At 41.5% G+C, this 13,322-nt stretch overlaps 1 protein-coding gene across 6 annotated transcripts in view; it reads right to left on the reverse strand.

Moving 5' to 3' along the window:
- Window positions 1-265: 265 nt before the first annotated feature.
- KMT2E (lysine methyltransferase 2E (inactive)) overlaps window positions 266-13,322 on the reverse strand; it is a 62,280-nt gene continuing 49,223 nt past the window's right edge. For 4 of the 6 annotated variants that reach the window (XM_074827827.1, XM_074827826.1, XM_074827828.1 and 1 more), the window contains 9 exons: window positions 13,072-13,216; window positions 12,080-12,333; window positions 11,874-11,930; window positions 9,771-10,334; window positions 6,646-6,947; window positions 4,628-4,716; window positions 4,410-4,526; window positions 4,174-4,265; window positions 997-3,277 (listed from right to left, as the gene is read on the reverse strand). In XM_074827827.1, coding sequence (XP_074683928.1) covers window positions 1,766-3,277; window positions 4,174-4,265; window positions 4,410-4,526; window positions 4,628-4,716; window positions 6,646-6,947; window positions 9,771-10,334; window positions 11,874-11,930; window positions 12,080-12,333; window positions 13,072-13,216 — 3,132 coding nt within the window. In that variant the 3' untranslated portion in view covers window positions 997-1,765. Of the gene's footprint in view, window positions 422-996; window positions 3,278-4,173; window positions 4,266-4,409; window positions 4,527-4,627; window positions 4,717-6,645; window positions 6,948-9,770; window positions 10,335-11,873; window positions 11,931-12,079; window positions 12,334-13,071; window positions 13,217-13,322 lie in introns of those variants that run through there. The other 2 variants (XM_074827830.1, XM_074827829.1) reach the window with 2 other exon arrangements.

Consider the following 13,322-nt stretch of genomic DNA (forward strand, 5'->3'; position numbering starts at 1 on the left):
GGGGGTCAGGACAACTCGATCTGAAGGTTGGGCTATGGAAAGAGATGCAGATTTTTTTTTTCAAAACCTGCATCTGAGCAGTCCAATAGGGTGGGGTGGGGTGGGTGTTTCTGCTGTCTCTGATGGCCTGATCCTGTTCTACTTCATGCTAGTGCAGAACGCAGCGTATTCCCCACTGTGTGTGTTTTGCACAGTACTTGTTCAGGAAAGTATTTCTAGTGTGCTATTTTTACCAACAAAATTTTTCAGTAATTGGAGGCAAATGAAAATTTAAAGTAGCTATATTTTCTTTCTACATGTTAAAAAGAATTAACTGCCTATTTTCAGTAGTAGGAAGAGCCGCTTCCCATCCCGTCCCACGTCAGGTTTCCTTGCACGCTGGTTTTCTTCTCTGGTTCCGAGGCGTCAGTCGTGGAGAGTCCTGTTAGGGGAGCAGAAGTGAGAGTGGTCACTGCGGAGGGGCGAGGGCACTGCCCGCACCACCCCAACTCTGCACCCGTAAGCGCGTGCAGCAGCACCATCTCGGCTGCTGCTCTTCACCAGCAATAAACGCCTTCCTTCAGAAAACCCAACACTGCTCTAGAGTTGTAACATTCCCCACCCCGTTCTAGCAGCACTGGCTCGGCTCACCTTTGAGGTGAGGGAGGCTCTGGGGGGGTGGGCAGTGATGAGAACCTTGAGCTTATTTTTAACCTTCCTGGCAGGTCTGGCAAGGTCTTGGTCCCCTGCTCTGCACTAAGGGGAGGGCCCAAGCCCCACCCCTGCGGGAAGAGAGGTCGGGCTGCAGCTGGGTGGACAGTGCACCACGACTGGGTGTGACCCATGGCTGCCCACCCCTGGCACACGGAGGGATTATTCTTCCTCTCCTCCAGCCTCAGCAGGGGAAGAGCCCCCTCCTGGGGCCAGGGCCACACACCCCTGCGCTACAGCCCTCAACCCAGAACCAGGGGGGTTCACCACTTCCCTAAAGACATACCACCCTTTCAGGACAAGTAGTTAAAACTGACATAATTGTGATTTATTAACATGAATTAAAATGCCCAACCAGTGCTGCAATGTGACAGTATATTAAAAAAAAAATTAAAGATCATATACTGTACTACTTTCACAAAGATCACACTTTTTTTTGCAAAAGAGACTTATTATATACAATACTATATCAAATGAAAGAAGCTTTAAGCAATTTTACAAGCAAAAGAAATACAGTATTTACAGCACTCGTCAGAGACATTAGAAACAGTCTATACATTAAATTACAATTTCTGCAAATAACTGATGAAACAAAAAGCCATGTCCACACCAAAACTATAAAAATTTGTATTGCATTGTTTCCTATCTCTATGCACACAAAGAACTGTTGACAGAAGAAAATGAAAAAAAAAAACCTGTTAGTGCCATCACTTAGCCTGTGTACTTATTTAATTACATATGTATAAAAGTAATATAGAAAACATTCACTAAATGAATTTAACTGCAACAATAAAATTTTTAAAGATTATGCAGCATCAAACCTACTGCCAGAAAAAACAGCTGGAATGTTCACTTACAAAATAAAAAGAAATACCTAATACTGGCTTAACAGCACGTTTTCAGGAATTTTAAAAAGCAAAAAATGGAAAGAATACAATGAAAGAGCACTGGTGTTTGCTTTTATACAAAGTATCATGTACAAGCTTTAAAAAGTACCTTGAACAGGTACATATGAAATATATACAGTTTATATTACAGAACATTTTAAAAATGTTTAGAAGTAGAGGGATCCATTTTAATGCCACCCTGAGCCATGGTAATTGTTCTGAAAAGTGGGTGGCACCTGTGCTCTGTGGATGGGGATCTGTCCGGGCACGGGCGACGCCTGCTGCGGGCCCTGCACTGCATGGGGGAGGGCGACGGAGCCAGGGTGGGGGCAGAACCCCGAAGCAGGGGGGGTGGCGATGCTGTTTGGTCCTTGAGGTTGGATGTGAGGGCCCTGGCCAGGGAGGGGGCAGTGAGGTCCCGTTCCAGCAGGCTGATGTTGAGGGCCAGGTCCTAACGTTGTGTGATGGGGGGCTTGGGAGGAGTAGGAGGACACGCTCGTGTGCGCATTTGAAGGGAAGTGGGGGGGTCCTTGATGAGAGGGGTGGTGTAACCCTTGTGCTGATGCTGGGTGATGCCCCGAGCCTATAACGTTGGAGGGGGGGGGCGGCGGGGGTGGCGGCGCAGAGTTTACAACATGCTGGTGTTGTGCTTGCAAACCTTGGTGTCCCGTGGAAGGGTGTGGAGGCTGGTGGTGGGGGAGAGGACCCGGCGGCGGAGGCGGCGGTGGCAAATGGTGACCAGCAGCTTGAGAATGGATGTGCGATCCGGGAGCCACGGCCACCGCATGGACTGGACCGACGACGTGTGCTACAGAGTGCTGCTGATGAGTACTGGGCTGCTGCACGAGGTGAGGTCCTGGAGCAGGAGGTGGCGGAGGAGGAGGAGGAGCAGCAGCCGCCGACGCCTGGTGATGAATACTGGGGTTCTGAGACGGCAAGAAATGCCCCGCAGTTACGTGGTGCCCCGGCACCGCTGGCTGACCGGTGCCAGGAAGTGCTTGGTTTGGTCCAGATGAAAACACAGTCTGCTGGGGTAGGCTGCCCTTCAGCTGGCTGTAGCTCTGAAAGTTTCCAGAGGGCTGCTGGCTCTGATAGTAAGTAGAAGAAGGTGGTGGGGGAGGCGGAGGAGGTGGTGCATTGCTGTTCAAATTTTGTTGGTTAAACTGGCTGTAGGAAGCTGAAGATTGTCCTGAAGTTGTCTGAGTAAAGAGGGGTCCGCTAGCCTGCTGCTGATTACTGGGCTGCAGGGGCGGCGCTGCCGGGTAGAAGCTGCGGTGCGTTTCCCTCTGGGGTGTTCCCACTTGCGGCGACTGGGGATGATGAGGTCTGTACGGAGAGCCCAGCTGCTGAGAGGGAGGCTTTGGTGAAAGGTAACCGTGCTGCACAGGCGCATGAGGGGTGGAGGACTTGGGGGGATTTTCTACGTGAGGCGAAGGGGGGCAATGCAGCTTCAAAGGTGCAGAAGGCAACTTCTGTGAATGGGAAAGTTGCTCAGCAGAACTGCGCAGATGTGACTGAGATGGATGATTTTTTGAAAGTGCTTGGACGTTGTTTGTCAGCTGTTTTTGCTGCAGCTCGGGTTTTGGATGATTCGCGCATTCGGCCTCGGGTGCGTTAGCTGCAGTTTCCCAGTGCGAGTCTGGTTTTGTGGGTGTTTTCCCAAGTGACTGTGTTGAAACTACAGGACTCGGTGAAGAGGGCTAGAATGAAAAGGAAGTCAGTCAGTGCACAACACTCAAAATACTCAACTACACATGCGTTGTTAGAACGAAAAAAACTTCTCAGATTGTTCTCTCCCCCTGATGGCCAAAAAGTGTGGAGGAACAGGATATATGTTTGGTATAAGAAAAAGAGAGACAACAGAAAGCTTAAACTTTTGGCAAGTACTTATCAATCATTCTTCAAAGTTGAAGACGAGCAAGTGTGAAGTAGGAACAGAAATATGACCCATCAGGTCAAAGTCAAAATCTGTTATTTGTTAAAGTTTAGATTTCTGAGTCTGAACGAAACACTTCCAGACAAGAGCATTTACAAAAATAAAGCCATTTTTAGTTATTTAACACTTTAAAACAGGCATAGTGCAAGAAAACAGACTTAACACTTAGAACCTGAATTACTTCATTTAATACTGTACAGGCAAGCGTCTTTCTCCGTATCAGTGCTCCTCTGACAAACTGTGCCAGACCCTGACACGGTTTAACTCCTGTTAAGGTACGCAGTGTGTAAACCACGTTACTACTGCCAGCTCTGAGTGCCAGTTCTTCAGCATTCACTCTGCAGAACTGGGGTGGTACTGAACCCACCGAGATAATCTCCTCCTTGTCTACAGAATGCAAGATCATACATGAACAGGAATAGCTACTGGAAGAACACAGCATAAACCAACTTTGTAGCGTGCATGGAGTACCACAAATAATCAAACGCTTACCTACGTTAAACGACTGCACAGATAGGTTACATACACACACGTTCATCTAAGTAGTAAATCAAGAGATCGACATTTTCTAAGATAAATCAGAGATCTATGTACGTATTCATACCCATATTATACAGCGTGCACGCTAGCACGTATGCACCCGCACACGCTGTGCCTTACCTTGCTTGCTTTTGACGGACTCTTGCAAGTCTTTTGTGAAGTATCTGGGGACGGACATTCAGAAGTAGGCTCTGGATTTTCAGGATCAGGTTCTACAGACATAAAGCAGAGGGAAAAATCAAGTCTTTTGCAAAGATGGCTAAGCACTTGACATTTGACTTTAAAAGAGCTATTAAAGTTGTTGTAAGAGACTATTCAACATGTCAAGTGTCATACAAGGTCATCTGCTTACTGACCTTCCATAAATTCAGTGAAAGGGACCTTAAGCTGCAACTGGGAAATGAGATTTGAATGAGATGAAGGTGGAGACTGAACATGAGACGGTGAGCATGGGCTACAAGGTGGTTCTCCCCCTACAGATGAAGCAGACCCAAACACAGTATTAGAATGACTACAGACTACCACGGGGGAACGGGTTAGATCTATCCACCTTCGACACGATAAATCAACTCACCACTGTCCTTGTCTTTCCTATGATCACTGAGAAGTAAAGCTCTCTGATAACTTCGTTCTCTCACTTGTTCCACAGAGGTTGATGCAGTCCTGGAAGACAGAAGCACATTTTACATTTAAGAGGACGTAACCCCACCGACCAAATTTAGGACAATGTATACGCAAATATGGGGTCAGAGAATGATTACAGTGTTGACTGCATGTAAGAGCCCAATAACTGGTTGTACATAACAAATCACATTCCTTAAGTATTTTGTATCTATTTTCGCCCACTTTGAATATACTGATTTCCTGCAGCCTTGTTACAAGAACTGACAATTCCTCTCAATATGGAAACAACTTCTGTAGATCTGTGGGGTTTTTTTTCTTTTTCTAAACAGTTGAAAAGTCAAAAACTACACTTCAAAAAATAAAAGTTGCAGGTACTGCTGGAAATAGTCTTTTTCCTTTTTTTTAAAAAAAAAGAATTTGCTCTTTAATAGTGGATCCATAGTTGTAAGTACCGCACAACTACAAATACATCTCTGTTTAAGCTTCTACATTTAACTTGCCAGATGGTGGATATGAAATAAGTCATATCTTCTCTCTTATAATCAATTACATCTGACAATCACAACCTGATCAAGAAGAAAATAAATGACAGTACTTTACAAAACTCTCTTTCTTTCAGGCAAGAACACAGGCCATTACTCATACTGTTGTACTAAAATAAATTTTGGTGCTGTCTGCAGGATTACTGCAAAAATTTACTAATAAATTCTTCCCTGTTTAGCCTGCTCCCATTCTTTGCTTACAATATAGTACACTAGTTTCTGAATAGTGAACTACACAGCCCCTTTTCAGTGAAACCTTGAAGACTGCGCTTATGGTCTCCAATTGGCTCTACAAAATCCTTTTACTCTGGAATTGCTGGAGCATCTGAGCAGAAGGATGTTCAACTCCTCAGCCCCAGTTCATCCCCAACACCATTAGGCCTTTGCTACAGCATAAAGAACATCTGCAGGGTTTATTTGGTGCTAGTAACATTCTGGAGATAGCATCACCACAGTTGACCATCTACCTTAAGGCTACCAAAGGCTGTGCAACATTTACACACACTGAGGTCATTCTACCTCACCGCCCTTCACGCTGTTTCTCTCCCCAGGATTTCTGGTTGTTGGCGTAGCTGGCATGGCATCCAACAGAGCATAGAGTCTGCACACAGAGGAGCTATTTAACAACCATAAACAATGATGCAGCATTGCCACACACTCCCCACCTGAGCAGAAGGAACTGTTAGGCAGACAGCATGCAGCCCTGCACGCTGCGCTTAAACAACAAGCAAACACCACAACCACATGCCAGCCAGATCACTGAAAAACAGACTTCCTGAAGTCTTCTAGAAGCTCTTCCTAAATCAATCCAGATCATCCTCCTGTTCCACCCTTCTTCCCTATAGTAATTTTGAAAGGTGAAAAATACTCTCTTCAGCACAGACGAAGCAGTGGAGATACAGGACATGAGTGCAGAGCCAAGGCCATGCTGAGAACTGGACTCCAATCTCTCCCAGCCATTACGGCACCCTCTCGCCCTGCTGCTGCTCTCTCCTCCACGCACCTTCGCAAGCACACACAGCCCAACCTGTGCAAAGGTGGCAGGAGCACACCTGCTCACTGACGCCATTTGCTAGGGATTTACAACTGTACTTTAGCTACACCATTTTATAATCTACAGAACTAGGCAACTTGTCTTGCTCAAACTGATACCTATTTTGCTCTTAGAAAACAAAAAAAAATCAGAATGAAAATAAGTTAACCAGTATCTTATGGGTAATTTTTCATATATTCTAATCTTTATGTGGTATCTGCTATATTTCTGAGGAAAGAGGTAAGACAACTTTTTACTAATCTGAAAGAAGGGCTTCCCATCAGTCATCTCCAACTGCACTCTTACCAATGAAAACTAGACGTCAAATAGAAAAGACTAAGAATTAAGTAAATAATTCTTTGGCATTTTAGTCCTGTATTTTTTGTGGCTTACCACTGAACTTCTGGTTCATTCTTCTCACTGGAAGAAGATTCCTTAATTGCACAGTTGTTGCCAATGTCTTCTGGAGCTGCATTATAAACAGTAGTTGGCAGTGGTAAAGGTAGGCTTGCAGCGTTATCCGTTTGCTCCCCGTTTTCACCACTGTTGTTATACCCATCATTAGCACCATTGTTACTACTTGTATTTCCTCCACCAGCAGCATGAGGAGACACAGTAACCAGGGGGAAGTTTTCTGTCTTTGAGCCACTTTTTCGAGCTTCTCGTTGTCTCTTACGGTATTCTAATAAGGATACCTAGGGAGGAGAAAAAAAAAAACCACCAAAACAAACATTAGAAGGGAAGTTTACATGTTTCCTTTCTCATGGTTTCGATTAAATGTATTCTTTCAGTAAGACATGGCATTTACTTGGTTCTAAAAGAAAATGGGGATGATTCATTGAAGATATTTCACCACATCTGCAGTGAATTTACAGAGTACTGAGCTACTGACAACTGTAAGGACAATGTAAAAAAAAAACAAAGCTTCTGCCAAGAGAAGGAAGTATGCATTCTGCCTCAGGGAACAAGCAGAAGATGCAGCAACAGGTTTGCTGTTGAAGTCATACTGTTGGTTGAAGCTACAAGGGACTTTACAGTTTTTCCTGGAACTGCAGCATTAGTAAGAGTATACGGATACAGTAAAGCTCATTTTCAGAGATGTCACATCCTGCGCTCAGTCTGACTCCCTCATATGAAAAACCCACCATGCTTCTGCCTCACTCTACTGCACATATCAAAGGATTTTCTTAAACTCTTCATACATTCTTCTTAACATGCAGAATTTGCAACTTAAATTATTTTCCCAGTTTATTTTGAATTTGTCTTTACTGGACTCTAAAAGAGACCAATTAAGAATGTATTTTAAAGCTAGATATCAAGTAAAGTTTATTACCAAAACCAACACATGACAGGAAAAGTGGTTTCTACTTTATACATATGTATACAAAAATCACTACACAGAAGTTTCCATGGAACAGAAAACAGTTTAAATGTTTAGTAAGTTACCTTCAGGGAGAAAAATAAATTTTCACATGTTTTCACTAAAGACATCAACAACCTACTCTAAACCATGTAGCATCCGAAACAAGAAACTGAAGTGCAATAATGAAAAAAAATCATGTTTAACAGGCTTAGTCCTGAATAAAAGTAGACATCCATTTCTACACTGAGAGAAAAAACCAAGGCAGCCTGCTTTGTTTGAAGTCCTAGATTTTTTTGTTTGTTTGCTTTCAAACATCTATCTATTAAAGGCTCATCTATATGACAGGGTAAGAAAAATATTTGATTTTTCATAAAAGAAAGTTTAGGTTAAGAACTGATCTTGCTTTGAAACAATTTGCATTATTTCCACATCTCATGACTGGGATCCCTTGAAGAACACTGCTTTAAAAAAAAAAAAAAGCTTAAATGTTAAAACCAGATGAAATCTATGCAGTGTGGCCACTATGTACAGGACCATACTGAAATGGATGAACCTGTACCATGGTGAGAAAAAAATTGAGGAGCAAATGCCTACAGAAACACTGAAATATGGAAAAACCTCCTTTAACAACTGCATAAGGGCATTCATGTCTTATGTGATCCTAGTGAAAGGCTTCTATTATTCTCCTACGAAATTCCTGAATCCTCATCTTCTCCTTATGTGAGATCCCCCCACCCCCCTTTTTACATTAAAAAGTTGTCTCTTTTTTGTGTCCTTGGAAAGCCTAAACTCCCTTCTTTCAGGGGTATAGATAAAATTTTCTCTAGTAGTTTCTTCACACTGAGACTTGGACGGGGGAGCCACACCTTTGTGCATTTGGGGATTAGCATAGCATAAGCCCTCAGCATTAACAACCTGCAACAATCCTTGTCAGCAAGAGAAAGGGAGGAAAGGTTACTGAAGCACTAAGTGTTGATGAGATCTGAAAATAAATTAATTTAACCTTCAAAGAAGAATGTGAAGCTACAGAAATTTTGGCTTATGTTTTTTTTTGGCTATGCCAAAGCAGCAGGTCTACAGTTGCATGCATGGAATCTAAAATTCTCAGGGTCAGGACCAGGTAAGAACAGAGCTCCTACCATCTCGCTTCAGTTATGTCTCAGTTTGAAGCAAAGTTAAAAAAAATCCAGTTCTGACAGAGAACTTCTGAAGGAATAATCATGAGTGCTCCCTAGCAGGACGCCCCAGGGCACAGGGGAGGAGGCGTGTACAGGGGGTGCAATGGGACCAAACAGTCAAAACCCCACTGTGCCTGCACGTATGCCCCCAACCCCCTGATCATTACTTCCATAAAGAAAATAAATCACATCTTTCAAACAAGGAAGATTACTACAGTCTGTTATGAGACAGAACTAGCAAGCTGTTGCATTAGAGACTATCGCGTTCCATGTTTGTCATCCTTTCTGCAAGGGAGGGAGTTTAACCCGACAGTAAAGCGCAGTCAAAGACAGGGATGCGGAGTAACTGCCAATTCTGGTTCGAGTTGCCCACGACCACACAGCTTACATACAAGAACTGTTCCATTAGAGCGGCAAGTTTAGATTGTGCTTATTTTTCAAACACAGTATTTTATATTAAAAAAAAATTAAGCAAAAAAGATTTCTTGGAACTAAGGATTTATGTGTAGTTCTAACAGTGAAACCAAGATACCTTAATTACATAAAAATCAGAATTTTAAATTCTCAGTATCATAAATTGCTCAGTGCAATTTCTTGCAGTAATTCATAACGAATGTTCACAGCATATGATCTCTACGATGCTACCACATATTCTGTATAATAGAATGTTGTAATTCTTGGTGGCATAAACAACCATTTTCAAACCTCAAAAGCAATTATTTATTGAACAATTCATCTAAGACTCATTTGAAATAAAAGTGAATTTGTATCTATTACTTGGAAAAAATAAATTTACTAATGGGTGTATATGGCTTACTCTTTGCTCTTAACATTATTTCCCCTGAATAATGTCCTCCACATTGTAGGATCTAAAGATGAGCCATCAGTTAGTTTTTATTATATTATGGTGCTTTCTGTTATAGAAATATCATTAACAGACTATGTAAGACAGACCAAATGATTCTTAAAATTATAACCTTTTTCTTTTGTGGAGGATTCTGGGGTGTGCAATTTCCATCCATCAAGTTGTCGTTATTGACAGTCCTTCCAAAGCCAGATGCAATTCCATCTTCTGAAGTACAAAAAACAGATGCTTCCATGAACATGCCTCTAGCATCGTCTTGAATCAGGCACTTTGACTCGCTTATTCTGAATCCACCTCCTACCTCCAACTGATGTGAAGGGGTCAAGTCCCTCAAATTAGAATTCATTGAGAAATTTACACCTGTCCTGTCGGGACTTTTTACCCAGGAAGAATAAATTGTGCCCCGTCCACAATGAGCAGTTTCTAACTGGCTGTTTGAATCAGTCCTATCATGTGTGGGGGCTTCCAGGTTTTTATGCAGTGCACTTTGCTCAATTACTTCGAGTCCTAGCTGGAGGTCTGACACAGATTCCATTTCTCCAGTGCACTGCCGTGTGACATCAGTCCTATTCCTTGGACTGGAATATCCAATAGTCTTTATTTCTTGCAGGCCCATTTCTGTCAGGTTGGAATTTCTGAAAGAATTCAGTGCTAGAATCGATGCTCTGTCATATCCCTGTGTGAAGAAAAAACATGTAAACTATTTTTCCACACTCCAACAAAATTGCAACTATTCTGACATTCATTTGTGTCTTTAAGTGAGATTAAAGGCCTTCCAGTACCATGAATTTATCTATTTTTAAGAAACAGTTCTACAGCCAGACTTATTTCTACTATTGCCATGTATTATGTAAAAGCATTTTGATAAAATGCTCATTAGCCAAAATAAAAATGAACTTTAAATGCCAGGTTTTAGTTATGACTGGCAGAGGAAGGGGTGGAGCTTCAACAGGAGCAAGTTCCCGGCCAGAAGTTACAAAGCACTTGCTTCAATTCTACATAAAAGGGATCCTTGGTGTCAAAAGGCGTATTTCAAGAAGAAAAAAGAAAAAAAGAAAACCTTTTCTGAGACATTTTCCAATTTTGAGACAATATTAAAACCAGTACTCTGGAGAGGGAAGAAAAATTTCTTAAGTTATAGAAACTTGTTTTGTACTTCTTAAAACCGTATGAACCGTGAAAACCCCAGCACCTATCCATGGCTGGAAGTAGCTTTTCTAAACCAACATGTTTTAAGGTTTTCATGAACCCTTTTTAAATTATGCGTATTACAAAGTGAAAGTTCCTAAGTAAAACCCCTCAAGTCAGATAAACATTAAAATATTCAGCTACAGTAGTTTAGACGTAATTGTTAATTTCAGTCGACATCTATGATTGTATGAAAAAGTTTGTGTATTTCAGTATTTGTTAAGATTTTGACTTAAAAAAATACATATATATGCTTAACTCCCAGGGGAGAATATCTGGATGATTCACTTATACAACTTGCCAGAAGTGAAAGTCTCCATTAGTATAACCTGCCAAATCTTTGTGTTATTACTAATTTTTACCTATTCCTTTTAGGTGCCATTAAGTTTATACACAAATTGTGTAGTTACCACACCTAAGTCGAGCTCCACGTTGCTGTGGGACATTTCCTCACACCCCAGTGCTGGGCAGAAGGTCCCCATGGAAGCTCTCGTGCCTCAGAGTCAGGCTGCCCTCCCACAGCCCAGCCACTGGCCTCAGCACCACACCGGGACACATCCATCTCCGGGCTGTGACAGTCCAACAGCATCTGCTGCTCCTGAACTAATCCACCTAAACCCATTTATTACCTTTCTGCTCTGCTCTCTCACTCTGAGCATAATTAAGCTCCACAAAAATGATTGAGAAATGCTGGTAACAAGGAGAGATGTTAATTTAAATGTAACTGTAGCCTGAAAAGCACAAGTGGTGTTTTTCTGTTCTTAACTATAAATTGCAGTAGTTACTCCTTTCCATGAGAGTCATCAGAATTTTTAAGTGATACAGAAAAAGAGAGAAACTGGTTTAAAACAGAAAACTAAACAGGTAAAGTGGAAATATACCTTAATAAGCAAATAAATCCTGTAGGGAAGTCACCCTTTACATTTCAGGAAACTTACAATGGCTGGTGAAAAGCATTTACTAAGAACAGTGCAGCCATACAGGTGAAATAAAGATACGATTTGCAGGTTTTGGCAAATATCCTTACCTCTTGACTGTAAGCTCGCCTTTTTATTTCTGGGGAACTGTCAGGTGAGGAAATATTCTAAATAAGTAAGAAAAAATTGCAAGTTAGTTTCTTTTTTAGCCTGGAGAAATATAAAACACCCCCCTTGTAGCAGGAGCACAAATACTGATTTACACCAGTGTCTAAACACATCCTCTGAACTCACCAAAATTCATTATAAATCTCACCTCAAAGTGCATGGTATTTCCATGTATACATGGAGTTACAGGAGTAACTGGTGAATATATGGGTTTGTAACCATTTCGACAAGCTTCATCTTCTGTTTTTACCCTAGGAGGAGTAGCAAACAATGATGGCTCGGAGGCAGTGATGTCAGCATGAGTTGGTGTGGCATATGGAGAAGGAGTAGGTGTGGAGGTTTCTGAGAACGCAGACTCCAACAGCTGATACAGTCTTCGTTTTTTTAGTGGTGTGGTTAGATCTGTGTGTTAAAATTAGAAAAAAGCTAGAACTAGAGATCTTGATACAGTAAGCACTTACAGTTAAGTACTTGATGTAATGAAATTATAAACACATTAAAAAAATTAGTATGATTATAAAAATCTCTTAAGGGCAGGCTTCCTGAAAGATGGAACTCAGCCTAAAGATGTATCAGTAACTGAAATCTGTGTGCTAGGATGATGGGAAGAACTGTGTGTGTTTCCAGAAAAGGGGAAAGTCAACTTCTATACATTTTTTAAGACTGTTTAGCTAAAAAGTGGAAATTCCAAGTTCAGGACTATACACAGGAATCATCTGATATGCTCCATATCCTTACAGAAATGTGTTTAGTTTTACCATGTTCCCATTTTGTATTATGCCTACAAGGTTACACAACTTGTGCAACACAGGCCCACTGAATTGGAAAAGAACTCTGAATATAAAGAACAGCATGGAAAATGAATTTATAATCTAACTTCTTAATACTCATGGTCAAAAACATTAGTCTTGTTGACTGTAAACACTATTAGATATGGTGGTTACTTCTCTAGTATCAATTGTACATTAAAGGGGGAAAAAATCCCAACCCCTATGCAACTAAGCATTTCTTTCAAATAATAAAGTATCAGGAAGCAGTGCAAATACCCCTGAAATTTTCATTATCGCTTTAAAGAACACAGTTCTCCACATTTAACTACTTTGACATAGCTCTTATGTACTGTGTTAGTAAAAGCTTCACCTGTTAAGGAACAGTTGTCATTCAGTAATAAAGGACTTTTATTTTCACCATTGATGGCTGGACTTCTAGATCTCTCTTGCGATGGTGAATTAAATCTATCAAGCATTGTTGAATTTTCTTCTTCCAAAGCCTGCTTCAACCAACGCTGAAACAAAGCAAGCTCAAATCAGTGATTTAACAGTTTAATGAACGTTTCAAAACACGTTACACATGACAGAACTGGTTTGCCAACCAGCTTTTTTCTGCCTGAA

This window comes from Strix aluco, chromosome 5 (genome assembly GCF_031877795.1).
Source record: "Strix aluco isolate bStrAlu1 chromosome 5, bStrAlu1.hap1, whole genome shotgun sequence".
NCBI lineage: Eukaryota > Metazoa > Chordata > Aves > Strigiformes > Strigidae > Strix > Strix aluco.